Below are 15,173 nucleotides of genomic sequence, written 5' to 3' on the forward strand. Positions count from 1 at the left end.
CTGTAATCAATTTAGTTTCTACCCAGAGAGACCATGAGGGTTAAAATAGTCAGTGTAGCTAACACACTGACAGGTTAAAATGGTTCACTTCATTCAGACAGTGAAGGGTTAAAGTGATATTTTTACAGCCTGTGATGGCTGAAAATATCCAGGCCTATCTTCAGATCTAGGTTATTCCAGAGGAGATTTTGAGAGAGACCAAAAGAGAATTAGACGAGGCTGTGTGGATCACAGTATGTTCTGGAATACAGATGAGATACGCCAAGCCAGTGAACTGATTCAATGAAATTATTATGAAGACGGGTGAAAAAGAAGTCAAAATGTGGATTTTTTGTGGGCTCCAATATTTCCCACTCTTGGCATTATGAGTTGCATAAGTGTGTCAACACAGGTGACGAACATAGCAATGAACCTCCGAGATAATAAAAATCAAAATGATCAGTTATATTCCCAGTAATACAGTCGACTTTACTTATGAAAAGCGAGTCATGTCTGCTGCAGTTCCTTTATAATTGATTTTAAATTCATAAATAGACGTTATTTTGGATGTGGGTGTTCCAGAGAGTAAAACACATGAACTCATCCAAGTTGTTGATTCTTATGAAGAGATAAAGATACATATATTAAAAAAAAAATCATTCTTAACACAATGTAACTCAAAGTATAGGTTTATTTGACTCCTTTCTGGTTTCAAAAATACACATAAAAGGTAGAGAAGATAACAATATTTCAACATCAACTGCAAATATGGGTCGGGCCTTCAACCAGAACATGAAAAATACTGTGTGAATATTGATGCACGTGTTGAGATAGACATATCTGCTGTCACATATTTCTATGACCATTTCCACTGTGCTGGTAATGTGATTGTAAGACGCCTTGGCCCAACTTGCGAGCCAAATCCGTAGACTGTTTACTTCTGCTTCCCTCTCATCACTGGATTCAGATTATCAGCACTGGTAATTATGTTCATATGCAAATGTAATCAAGCATGCAAATTGTTAAAATGCTTGTAAACCCACCCTGCTCTTAGGCTGTCAGTCGCATCAAATTGAAGATTAAAAACATGGCACCCCTGTGTGCAGTGGTAGATTTGGGGGGGAGGGGGGGGATTTTTCATGAGCTAAAGCACGATTCTCTGTCCATTCCCCCCTAATGTAAGCAGCACACACGCTATAAATGATGCTATCAAAGTGCATGCCATCCCTTGTCAAATCGCCCCCCCCCCCCCCATGTCTGTATAACCACTGACCTGGGAGCTTTTCTGGGTAGGGCAAGTTCTGAAAAAGGCAAGTACACATTACCTCGTGCCCCACTGGCTTCTGGGTAGCGAGAGAACCACTAGGTCGGCACTACATGTTCTTGCTGGAGGGGTTCCTTGAAGCGCAGAGTCCCCCTGCAGGGAATGGAGCCACCAGGTCCCGACAGTGAGGAGAAAAACAACTGCCGAGGAGGGAAATACGGTGAAGTTTCCCGCTACCCTGCACGCGTCTGTCCTGAATCTATATCCTCCATTAGCGCCGCAGCAGCTCCCATAGCCTCGTCTTGCTTAAATAAGTCAACAGGCATATGGCAACGCAAAGTTTTGGGACTGAAATGGCCGGCTGTTACATCACGCCTCGCTCCTTCTAAATGCTGAAAAGAGAACCAAACTGGAGCTTTCTACTGAAGTTCTTCATGGGGCCGAGCAAATAGTGCAACACTTGCTCACTGTTGCACACAGCGCATGCAGGGCGGAGTGGGACTTCGATTGCGGCTGCATTTGTGATGCTAACACAGTTCTCTGCATCTTTCCTTGCTCAGTCAAGCTTGCCTGCCGATTTCTCCGAATGCAGCGGAGGGATAATGATCAGCGTGGAGTAATGTATTGACAACTAGAAGCTGTTTCGCAATAAATCAAGAGCAATCATTACAAGTGCTACTAATGTATGTGTGGGTGTGGGTGTGGGTGTGGGTGTGTGTGTGTGTGTGCGTGCATGTATGTATGTATATGTGTGAGGTATACATAGAAACACAGATTCACTCTCATATAGGGAAAAAGAGTCTGTGCGTGTTTTTCTTGACCTCCACTTAACCCTGGATAGGTCAATATCTGCCAGCTGCTTCACTACCTCTCCCTGTGTGTGTGTGTGTGTGTGTGTGTCTGTGTGTGTGTGCGCACGAATGTGTTTGCATTCATCTCACCTCCCTCTGCCTCCCTCGCAGTCTATTTTAAGACTGCTCTTGTCACCTTAGCACTGAAACAAGCAAACAACAGCACCACACTTTTTTGGTCACAATATCACATCCCAGACACTATTATATAATGAGTTATTATTAGTAGTGAGTTGCTTTTAGACAAATATGACAAAGAACTGTCAAGAAACCACATATGTTGATGCCAATTAGATTTCACAGTAACGTGAACCTTTAGTCTATATCCCTTGTGTTAAAGCGCTTTCTCATGAGTTAAAAAACAATATGAAGATTCAAAACTTTACTGTTGTTTAACATTTAATCTCTGGAAGAGCATAGTCTGATCTGGACAGACTAAAACAGATAACGTCATGCTGGTTAACCATATGCGACAACCCTTAAGGGTGAAGCTAACTGACTTTGGCTTACCTGTTCCTGTCTCTAAAGTGGGATTTCACCCTAAACTCTCTTTTTTTCCAGGTGGGCTCTATTGAGACTGCTACTTGGTATGTGTTTGCAGTTTCACTGTTCTAAATGAGTTCAGGAATATGGTTATACAGTTGTGTTTGTCGGTACAGGTTCATTCAGAAACCGGAATAGGGGGAGGCTGTAATTCAGCTCAACCTGCAAGTGGCAGGTGTGACAGAAGTAGGTGATATGTGGGTATCTGTTGACTTAATGAAACAGATGCTTCAGCTGGATGCCATCAACAGGATCACACCCAGCATGAGCCACCTGCTAGACAGCTAACACCACAGCTCTCAGCAAATGTGGTTGTGTGTGTGTGTGTGTGTGTGTGTGTGTGCACTACTACATAGGTCAACAAATCAGGGACAAGTAGGGCTTGAGGACGTCATCAATATCATGAACTTGTGTACCATAAAATGAGCAACATAATATAAACATCGGACAAAAAGTTCGGAACTTTGTGTTTGGTAGATTATTTCTCTGTTGTAACAATGCTTCTTGGCAATACATTTTATACCGTTGGAAAGCCTGTTTATTTCCCTTTTAAATGGTGCCCCATTTGTAAGGAACATGCATTTGTGGGATGAGCAGCACAGCTGAGTATGTGGGTTGCGCTCATGAAAAATTTGCCAAATCTTCTCTGCCAATGCCAAACAGCTTATTCTGCTGTTGCTATTGACTCTTGTTTTGAGCTTCCGGTACCCCCAGGTGCTGACAATCAGGTACCTGATTGGCACCTGCACTGGAACCTGAACATGTGGAGGAACGTTATGTTCAGCGATGAGTCCAGATTCTGCCTACGGGAGTTGGATCGTAGGGTCAAAGTGTGGAGAAGACGGGGGAGAACGCTATGCTGATTGCTGCACCGATAGAGTAACACCTTTTGGTGAAGACAGTGTGATGGTGTGGGGCGGCATCTCCATCACTGGAAAAACGAGGCTTGTCATCATTGGAGGCGATCTCAATGCAGAGAGATATCGAGATGAGATTCCGCAACCGGTGGCGATCCCATATCTCCACAGTCTGGGACCGAACTCTATCCTCCAAGATGACAACGCTCGCCCCCACAGAGCGGGGTTCATCAGAGACTACCTCCAGAATTTGGGAGTAGAGAGAATGGAATGGCCTGCCAACAGTCCTGACCTCAACCCAATTGAACACTTATGGGATCAGCTTGGGCGTGCTGTTCGTGCTAGAGTGACCGACACAACCACGTCGGCTGACTTGCGACAAATCCTGGTTGAGGAGTGGAATGCCATCCCACAGCAGTGTGTGACCAGGCTGGTGACCAGCATGAGGAGGAGGTGCCAGGCTGTTGTGGCTGTGTATGGTTCCTCCACACGCTACTGAGGCTCCTGACTGTTTGTTAAATGAATAAATTGTAAAATTGCCAATATGTCTTGTTTCTTCCTTGTTACTGATAGACTTCAATCATCCAATCCACCAAACACCACCAAACAAGAGTCAATAGCAACAGCAGAATAAGCTGTTTGGCATTGGCAGAGAAGATTTGGCAAATTTTTCATGAGCGCAACCCACATACTCAGCTGTGCTGCTCATCCCACAAATGCATGTTCCTTACAAATGAGGCACCATTTAAAAGGGAAATAAACAGGCTTTCCAACGGTATAAAATGTATTGCCAAGAAGCATTGTTACAACAGAGAAATAATCTACCAAACACAAAGTTCCGAACTTTTTGTGCAATGTTTATTTTTAATGCATTTTTTATTGTATGTGAAATGATAATGACAAGTGTTTCATGGAAATTGTAATAAATTATGAATTCAAAAACAAAGCACGTTATCATATCATCCTATCATCGGGGATCTGTAGGCTCATACATTTCAATGCATTTTATTTCCTTGCATTGTGTAAACGGAAAGCTGAGAGCATCTTCAGGAGAAGTGGAATGGAAAACAGTGAAACATCTTTCTCACTGTTGTGATTGGCTGACGCTTCCATCGCGTCATTGGAGCATGAAAAAAGTTAACTTGGATTTGTAGCCTCGCGTGCCCGTCACGTGCGCGCTATGTGCGTTGCGCACATGTTGGTCCTAGTCGCCGACTGCCAAATTATGAACTTACTTCTTCTAAGTTAGCCTTGTCGCTCCAAATCTGAATGTACGGTAGTATTTACTGTTCAGGGCCGAAGAGGAGAGGCTGGCTGAGGCTGACACTGCTGAAAGCAACAAAATGTAAGTTTTGGTAAAACCTCCTGTTAGCATACTGCCATTTCGGAGTGAGTTTGTTTTTACCGTTAAATGTAGGCTATGTTAGCGTGTTAGCGTACTGTAGTACGCTAACATAGCCTACATAACATAAATCAACAACAACTAGCTATAGCTAGTTGTTGTTGATTTAGACATTAAACTCCAAAATAGGGAGTCAAACAAGACTGCGTCATGCCAGACAAGAAAAAAAGATTAAGTTGGCATACAATGAGAGCAGGGATAAGAAGTAGCGTGCAGTATATTTAATTAAGTAATGTCTGTTAGCTTACATTAAATTAATTGGTCTATCACGTTACGCATCAGTTTCACTTTTAGCTCAAAGTTAAATCTCAATTCTACATTTGTTTTCACTAAATAATCGCAAAAATAGTTCTGAAAATCAACAAAAGCGCATGTATGCATCTCTGTATAGCTTAGTGAAGTTGCTATATAAATGTCTCTGCATTGTGGTGAATGACTAGACTGACTATGTATGTTGTTTCCCAGCAACATCAGGATGATTCCACCTTCATGCATCCGCCAAACATACTGTCATCATCACCATTACATGACCACCATCAACCCCCATCAACAATGTGGAGGCACGGGAGAAAAGAGAAGGAGGGGGAAGATAGTAGAAGAGAGGGAATGGAGAGAAGGAGGGGATAGGTTGGGATGGGATGAGCATGGCAAGAGGGAGGATGAGAGGAGGGGTGGAGGAGGAGAATGGGGGAAGGAAGGGAAAATGAATGACAAAATAGAGGAGACATTGGGAACAGGAGGTAGAGGATGGTAGACGGGGATAAGGAGTTGGAGGAGGAAGGTGAGGAAAGGAAGGAGGAGAAAGTGGTTGAGGAGGAAGATGAGGGGAAGGAGGGAGAGGATATTGAAGGAAGGAAGGAAGATGCCAGGATTAAAGCAAGGAGAAGGAAGAGGATGGTAGAGACGAAATAGGGGGAAAATGTGGAGGAAGAGATAAGAGGATGGAGCAGCTAGCAGGGAGAAGGATAAGAGAGCGGAGGTGGAATAGAGACCTCGACGAGAACCGCGGAGTGATGAAGAGGAGAGGAGGAGGAGTGGGTAGGTAGTCTTAATCTTAACTCCAGCCCTCCAGCACTCCCAGTAAAACCACTATCACCTCCACCAGTGTATAAACTGTTTTAAAGGAATATTCCAGGGTTTTCAAAGCTATCTGCGTTATGATAGGTTTCCATTCCACTCTACAGACTACGATAATGAACAGTCATTTCGGAAAACAGTTACCTTCAGTGTTAAATGATGTAGCCACAAAATAAAGGTCCATACTAATTCGATTAGATTAGATGAAGATTTAATGATCCCCGTGGGGAAATTGTGTCATTGCAGCAGCAGAGAATAGGATATAGCCTAGATAAGAACAGAGCAGTGAAGATAATGCAACAAATAATTACAGCAAAAGATCAGATTGAAGATAACACGACAGATAATTGAATAAAAATAAAGCGTATTTGTTGCAGGCTAGCAGATGTTTGCAGTTTCCAGATTTAGAAGGAACACCATTTACGCAGATTGTGTAAAATGTGTGCTGTTCACTTTATATTAGTTTACCATTAGTTGTCTGAAGCCAACATAGTTTCAGGACTCAGGACAAAAGGTTTGTGCTATTGACCAATACTAACTTAAAGATACAATCCAGAATTAATTTGACTATGTACATGTGGCTATGTGGCTGTAGTGACTTATATGAGTTTGACTAGATAGAAAACAAGCTTTCTTTAAAACTGTTTTCATCCTCCATGCTTACATTACAAGTCTGTTTTGCTATGATGTACAAAATTAACAAAGGTAAATAAAGCTTTTACATATATGATACAATATCTAAATATATGTAAATCTTGTATTAAGTTGTTGGGGTTTTTTGGTTTTTTTTTTTTTACATACTGTTACTTGTGTCTAAAGCCCAGACAACAACTTTTATTTGGAGAAAAAAAAACAACAACAATATATATAGTACACATGGTGACGAGAAAGCATTCTCACCACTGGCAGTAATGTTAAGAAGCCCACCCACCTCCAACTCAATCTGTCATCACTAATTTGAGTTTCAGTGAAACGCACAACACAATACAAGTCGCTGACATATCTTTCTGTTTCTTTTGTCAGACAACAATAAAAACTGACTTGACTCAGGATTACAAAATGCTAACAGGCCAGGAATTGTGTTTCATAGTTGTGATACCAGAAGGGCAAAAAAGCAAACAATGTTGGCAGCCACCAGTCGGTCACAGTGTGTGGGTTTTTGTCTCCTTACAATTTTGAAAATTCCAAATAGTTGCTGTGCACCGTCCTCCACTACAAATACACAAAACTCCTCCAAAAACAGTATAGGAAAACATCTGCTTACATCACACATGCAACCAACTTTTGTTAGCTGTAGCTAGTTATCGGGATTTTAATGGTCATGCATTTGTTTCTCAAAAATAACAACGAAATATGAGACAGAGGACAACAGACAGATGTCTGGGAAAAGCGATGGCAGCTTCAGCAGGAAGACAGTGACTTAACATTGGTGTTAAGGGGAGGTTTCTTTATATGGCGTCTTCTGGTCGTGTTCTTCCTCTCCGTTTCTTTGTATACTTCAGTAGGAAAACAATATCACCATCACACCCACAGAGTCACCACTTCAGCACCCCGGCACAAACAAGCAGGGTGGACCTGTGGGTGACAGCTTGTGAGTGACAGGCTGGGCCACCTGTAAACACATACAAGTAACAACCACAGAACAGACTGTATAGTTTGTTGCAATATTAATATGCCCGATTACAAGTTAGTGCACGGTGCGGTAATACTTGGGCAATTTAAAGTCAGCCCTCATATGGGGTTAGGCTAGGTTTTAAGGGGGTTAAAGGAATCTGGAAATCATCATTTATTCATCTTTATAAAAGCAGCACTTTGGACAGCACCCCTTCCATTATGTTTTGGCTGGATTTAGCCCTGCGTGCATACAGTGTGCGTTTGCGTGTGTCTTTGTGGGTGCGTGCATGTGTGAGTGTGTGTATGCCTGCATGAGTGTGTGTGTGGCTGTGTCAGTGTGTGACTGTGCATGGCCGCGTTCCATTTGGGTTTTATTGCTGCACTCTGCATTGCTTGTTCTCAGAGAAGAATGGGAGTTCTTTTTTTTTTTTTTTTTTTCAGTTATGAAAGATTCAGCTGGTAAAATGACATTAAAACACATCAACCAGTTTCCCATCAGACTTATGCCAATCCATGATGCTTTCATGTCCATAAACTGCTTGCCTCGTGTTATTGTTTATAATATTTTTCACAGGACAATGCGATTGTCCCATTTTCAGGCTGATTTCCATTGGCTGTGCGTCTGCATGAAGCAACAATTGCCACCAGTTCACCTTCGACCAGTGAAAGCTGTTTCAACAAATCTGGCATTTAGGCAAATTGCTGTCGGACTGCGTGGGGAGGGAGGGAGGGAGGGAGGGGAGGATCAGAAAGCAGCAGTGTGGGGTGGGTGGGTGTGTGTGTGTGTGTGTGGGGGGGGGGGTTCTCAACTCTGTAAATCATCATCTTCTGGATTAAGCTGCAAAATCCAGACCTCAAACAGAATTTTAGTTATTTTTAGTTTTTTTTTCTCATTTGTAATTTATCCCATTTTATTGCATTAATGAATTGCATCTTGCATTAGTGCTGGTGTAGTAATTTCTCTCTCTCTCGCTCTCTCTCTCTCTCTCTCTCACTCCTGCTCCTGCTTTCTCTTTTTTTCCCTCTCACTTGCTGACTTCTGTTGCTGCTGCGCCTTCTGCTTCTTCCTCCCCTCCCCCTTGGCCCTCCCTCCCTCCCTCCCTCCCTCCCCTTTCCCTCCCACTTTTCTCTCTCTCTCTCTCTCTCTCTTCTAAATAGCGCTCAGTCTCTGCGCTCCCCTTCATTCCCCGCTCCAACATGTTGGCAGGAGGAGAGAGAGGAGGATGCTGCGCTCTACCCTCGGTGCGTTCTTGCCACCTCTCCGGCCGGCGCACGCTGCCTCTGCCTCTGCCTCTGCCTCAGCCTCAGCCTCTGCCTCTGCTGTCAGTAGTCTCCGCCTGAAGGACTTAGGAGAGGAGGTGGAGGAGGAACCCAAGGATACGCTGGAGATCAGGAGCTCTCGCACCAGGGGCTCCAACAGGAACAACAACAGCAGGAGAGTGAAACAGGGCAACTGCTCCTCAGCTGTGGTGGAAAGTACTACTACCTCCGCCGCGGCCACCTCCTCCTCCTCCTCCTCCTCCTCCGGCTTCCCTCTCTCCTCTTCCTCCTTCTCGGCTCCCAGATCCATGTGGCAGGAGGCAATAAGGAGGAAGAGGTACCTCCTGGACCAGACCGGGGAGTCGAAAGGAGGAGATCGAGGAGATAGAGGAGGAGGAGGAGGAAGAGGTCGGGAAAGGAGGAACAGGTCCCCGGACTGGCTGTATGAGTCGTACTACTGTATGAGCCAGCAGCATCCTCTCATTGTGTTTCTGCTGCTCATAGTGATGGGAGCCTGCCTGGCTCTGCTGGCTGTGTTCTTTGCTTCAGGACTGGTAAGCCGCTCATTGAGACACACACACACACACACACACACACACACACACACACACACACGTGTACAAATAAACAAACACTTTCTGGATCATACACATGGATTCCCCCTTGCTACAGCATAATATGTTGCATGTATTCCTCTTGTTAACTGTAGATTTTAGTGACAATATATCAAGTACCAGAAATATTTCTGCTACTATTTCTGCTACTTGATATGTTTTTCCTACATATATATGTATATATATATTTATTAATTACATGCATGCAAGTATAAACAAGAGGGGATATGCACACACACACACCCTTACACACGCACACATACATAGAAACACACAAATATTCACTTGTGCAGACACACGCACGCACCCACACACACATACACACAAACTGGCTTGTCAAACATTGACATACATGAGCTCACATTCCCTCCCTCTCATACACTCTGTCTCACACACACACACACACACACACAGAAGTGCACACTCGCACACAAACTGGCTTGTCAAACACCTCTATGCACACACACTGGCACACACACACAGTCACACAGTATGCGGTCCTCATTGCAGCACTAATGTGAAGAGAAGACAAGGGATGAGATAAAAGCGAGGGGGGATAAGGGGCTTAGTTATTGTCTGAGCTCATGGTTGATTGAACTACAGAAAGGAGAGCTGGAGCGGAAGATCCAAGGTCTGCTTCCCTCTGTCACTGTTTTGAAGGGGGTTATCTGTGCTCGGAAAACTCAAAAAATGTGCTATCTCCACTTAACACACTGAGCGGAGGAGGCAAGGCACTCTCTAAATAAACAGACATGCTGAAAAAAAATCCAAAACATTATTTGTAAATGCACATTTTGTCTGGTGGTGATTTAATCCCTAAATGACCTGCCTGATTACATAAATGTTAACAAAAATAGGAATATGTATTTTATGACTTTATTATGATGTATTATTATCATAACCTAAAGATTGATTTTTATAGGTTGTGTTTTTACAACCTTATTATTGTTATAGCTTAATACCTTTTTGCATTAGGAGAGTGTGACGCCTCCTCCACTCTGCTGAGTCTGCTGAGTCTGCTATTGAGAAGGGATTAGGCTAAAACACACTGAAAGAGAGAGAGACGGAGTGAGGGGACAACAGAGAGAGAGAGAGAGAGAGCTGAGACACACACACAAAGGTAAACACTATTGTACAAGACTCACCAAGGCACAATCAGTCAAAACGTCTGTACTGTATATCTAAACATACAAAACAGAATTTCTTAAAAGTTGTCATAGATGGGAAAGTGATTTTCATGCACCATCACATCCAGCCGGTAATGATGGTAAGGTCAATTGCGTCAATGGTTGGCGAGTGTGCATAGCAATAAAATCAACAGAATCACTTATGCCTTATTACTCAGCAGATGAAATGCCTTATCAATAAAACTAGAAGAGGCAACAATATCATGATGAATACTATTTTATCTGGCAACGTTTCAGAGAGTAGATTGCACTTTAACAACCCCCTACAAAGCACTGTATTTGTCATATTGATTTTTTTATATGGTTTTCATGGGATTGCACATGAGGAAACATTTAGCAGGCTAATCATCGTTCATCATTATTTTTACCTGGGTCAGTAACTGAACAGCTGCTATTTGTACCACTGAATTATCCAATTGACGACTTAACTTTGAACTGATTATTTAAATGGCCAAATCAATCTGGCTGTCTTGTCTTGCATATTCAGAGAAAATAGAGACGAATGTAAGTACAGTTTAATCGGCAGCAAGGAATATTCCTGTAGAGTTAGATAATATTGATGCCGAATTTGTGCTGAAAAATGTTCAATATTGGGGAAAAATATGTCACTCCAGTCTGACCTTAAAAAATCATACACCAGTGTCTGATAACAAGGATTTGCTGCACTTGCAGTGAATGTGCATCCCATTAAATGCCGTCTCCTATCAGGCTTCTGCTCAGTCTGTCTACCCCACACATCCCTTCTTCCTTTCCTCCTCCATCTCTGTGCTGGGGTGGGCATGCTCCGTTGCTATCTCTCTGTCTATTCCGATGTTTTTCCTCTCCCTCATTCTGTCTCTGTATCCGTTCTCTCATGCCAGTCTCTCTTCCCCCACCTCCCCATATCTCTCTCTCTCTTCCTTTCTGTCATGCCATCCCTCCATCCTGCTGGCTGGTTGACCTAAATCCTGTGCTGTTTTGGAGCTCTGCTCTGGGTGAGACGGAGCTCTCCGTGGCTCTCCGCAGCCACACACATCCATTCCTGTCCCACTCACATCGATTGTGTGTGTGTGTGTCAGAGAGAGAGAGCGAGAAGTAGAGAGGGAGAGAGAGAGAGCGAGGTAAGGAGTTAGTGGAGAGAGTGGAAGGAGAGGAAAAAAATGATGCAAAGGGAGAAAGGAAGATGGATGGATAGAAAGATAGATAGATCTCTCTTACAATTGCTCTCAGTGATAGTCAACTAATAAAAATAAAGGTTAAAAAAGAAAAGATGAGAAGATCAGACTTCATTCATTAATTTGGCTGCTGTGAAACAACAAGGCAATTATGGATCATACGATTTCTATAGTGGAAATTAGTCTCACTTCTTAAGGGTAGCAAAAACCAATAATCAAACAAACATCTTTTCTCATGAATGGGAACACAAAATCCCTATCTTTCACCGAGCATAAGACTGTACAGCCATTTACCAGCCTTGTCGTCGTACTACCATGGGAGGGTGGAATCACAGTGCACCCGCCTGGTCACAATATCATCGCAGTAGTATCCATTAGGGATGGGACGATATGCTTGTCTCAGTACAGTCTCAATACAACCAGTCTGACTGTGCAGAATTCTGTTTATTTCTGAGACACAAAAAATTCTAGCGATGGCATTGGCTGCTAGAATGTAAACAACAATTTAAAAATGTCATTACAAAGTGACAATAATATAATTTGGATGGAGAGTTTGTGAAATGGAGCTAATATCGCGATTCACAATATGTATTGTCACATTTTTGTATCGCGATATATTGAATTTCGATATATCATCTGATTCCTAGTATCCATCTTCTCAGCAATCACTACACCTTTGGTTGAAGGACCTGGGCCTTGGAAAGCGTTGCTGTTCGTGGGATGAAATCCTTACTTTTGATCAATAAATGTCAGTTTATTTCACAGGAGATCTGCCCAATCAAAGGAAGTGATTCATAGAGTGTCGGGCCTATCAGAGGCATAAGTTCTGACCCTTTTCCGTCCCCCAGTCACACTAGTGGAAAAGCAAATGAGTCATTTGACTGTGCTATCCCCCCCCCCTTACATCTACCTTGAAGAAACTCTCCTGAAATTTTTATTAGAACTCTCAGAGCTTAGTGGGTTTCAGAAAGGCAGCAGCAAATCTATTATAGATGTGGCTTCAACTTTGCTACCAGTTGCCACAAGTGGCTTTTTAGGATTTTCCCTCACTCGGTAAGATGTTCTCTCAATTTCTCCCCCTCTAAATGTGTTTTTCACTTTTCCAGAAGCTCCGTGTAATGTATTGAAGCAAAGGGGATATGAATAGGTGTATTAGTGAGTCATTAAATCTTCAGATATAATGTATTTTCAACATTCAGCCATGTTGAAATAATATGAATCATAGGTGTTGCTGGATTTGTTTGGTTGACTATACTTGATGATTTCAGGTATTATGCCGTTCACTAGTTTATTATGATCTACTTTTCAAACCTATTTCTAATCTATCTTTTGGATGTTTTTGCTATTTTAATCCGCATTGAACAAGATCAAGCAAGATCTAAGATATCAAGACACAAAGTACCCTTCAGAGTTTTTTTTAAATATCCACTTCCCTGAGCCATTTATTTGAATTTTACTCACAGAAACATGTCTTAGCGATAACAATTTCAAACACACCCCGAAAAAAAGCAAGAAGAAAGGGCGAGAGCTTGGTTTAACTTTTAACTCACAACCTCAAACAAGTAAAAGCGAAGAGACAGACGGAAGCAGACAGACGGGGGGGGGGGGGGGCGCAGAAGCCATATTCATGTCTTAATCCCTGTCTCCTCTTTCCCTTCTCTTCCTTCCTTCTTTCCCTCCTCCTCTCTGCCTGAAAAGCCGACGGTTCAGACAGTCTGAGTGGCGCTGCAGCCTCCGGTATTATCAGATAACGTTCTCTCTCAATTGACTGACAATGGAGCTGCGGGGAAGGACAGATCTTTCAAATGTAACACAAAAAAAGAAGCTATGCCTCACTCAGTGGTTTGAAGAGATTCATCCAAATGTAAATGAAGGTGATGCTAAGGCCTCGGAACGTTATTCTAGCTTCAGATACAGAGCCAAATTCAGGAGGATGCACATCATAATCTGCGTCAACAAGGGGGAGGGTTGGCTTTTCCCTTTTCACCCACCATCAGTTCCACGGTTTGTTGTCGGTTATATCATGATACCTCACTGTGAGAATGTTTGTCTCACACTGGGCCTCTCCACAGTGTCCTTCCTGCTCAAATAGAAAGTGAACGGCGCAAAAGGCCATCTCTCTCTTCGTCCTAACACCGACTCTTTTCTCAGATTCGGCGAAGAGGCTCGTCTTAATCGTGACACCTCGTTGCGTTTTGAAAAAGCAGGGCAATCAGAGGAGAGTCTGTTTCACTCGGTGTGCGCTGCCTCTCGGAGTGAGTCACGTTTGCGCCTTGGTTGCTTTTTTGTGTTCCCGGACACTGAAGGGGAGAGACAGAGTTAGGAGAGAGGCTTCTTATAACACTGTTTGTCTGTTTCATGCCCCCCTCGAGATGTCTCTCTCTCTGTTTTTCTCCATCTCGCTTATTCTTTATTTATCTCTCGCGCACCCCCTTCACTCTCCTCTCTCTAATGAATTATTCCTCTTCTCTATCTCTGTTTCTCTTACTCCTCCTTTCTCTCACACTCTTTTCACGATCTCGGTTTGTTGTGTTCGCTCCTTCCTCCAGAACGTCGAGGACCACGTGGCCTTCGTGATCACCGTGCCCACGGCGCTGGCCATCTTCCTGGCCGTGTTCGTGCTGGTCTGCATCGAGTCCATCTTCAAGAAGCTCCTGCGCGTTTTCTCCCTGGTCATCTGGGCCTGCCTGGTTGCCATGGGTTACCTTTTCATGTTTTCTGGCGGGATCATCTGTCCGTGGGATCAGGTAAGACGCGGGGGCCGCTCTCTGTGGTGGATCTCTAATTTTTGGGGGTTTTTTTTAGAAGCGCCCATGGTGCTTCCTATGTGTTTTTTGTTGTGATCCTGCTTTGAATTAAATAGTATACAGTGGAGAGTAGAAGAGGGAGATAACGGCATGTGACAAAGGCAAAAAGACAATGGAGTTGAAGGACGCTCCTGCAGCAGGTCTCCTTTGAAAATGAAATGCTTTACAGTATATCAACAAACCAAACGTGGGTCAAATGTAATTAAGCAAACAAACAAGATGAGATAAGATGGAAATCTAGGCCAATTGATTTTGGATGTTGCTGATGCATGTTCGCTGTTCATTTCCTTGCCCTTTTTGCCGTTCCAATCAACTGAGGTGTCATGGGGTGAAGGATAACATCAGAGGCGATTTCATTGGCCTTGAAAGTGCACATTTTGCGAAAGTTACCCCGCTAACCCCAGCTCAATGCTTTCATAAAATCCATGTCTAATGTTTTTTTAAAGCATCAGAGAGCATATTTATTTTTTCACAAGTGTTACAAATATGACAGTTGTCCAAAAACATTTTCCCGATTGCCAGGATCAGCGTGAGATCTGGTAACGAGAGGAGCCAGAGAGCGAG

The 15,173-nt window shown here is 43.2% G+C and overlaps 1 protein-coding gene across 1 annotated transcript in view; it reads left to right on the forward strand.

Annotated features, from left to right (window-relative positions):
• The first annotated feature begins 9,140 nt into the window (after positions 1-9,140).
• The window catches only part of adcy2a (adenylate cyclase 2a), a 67,559-nt gene continuing 61,526 nt past the window's right edge, over positions 9,141-15,173 (forward strand). Inside the window, exons 1-2 of the mRNA XM_071539856.1 lie at positions 9,141-9,401; positions 14,352-14,549. Of these exons, the coding sequence (XP_071395957.1) occupies positions 9,156-9,401; positions 14,352-14,549 (444 nt within the window). The 5' untranslated portion in view covers positions 9,141-9,155. The remainder of the gene's footprint in view (positions 9,402-14,351; positions 14,550-15,173) is intronic.

The sequence above is a fragment of the Centroberyx affinis genome, unplaced genomic scaffold (assembly GCF_046629955.1).
Source record: "Centroberyx affinis isolate AG114_WGS23_722 - 3 ecotype Tasmania unplaced genomic scaffold, CSIRO-AGI_Caff_v1 ptg003528l_1, whole genome shotgun sequence".
Classification (NCBI taxonomy): Eukaryota; Metazoa; Chordata; class Actinopteri; order Beryciformes; family Berycidae; genus Centroberyx; species Centroberyx affinis.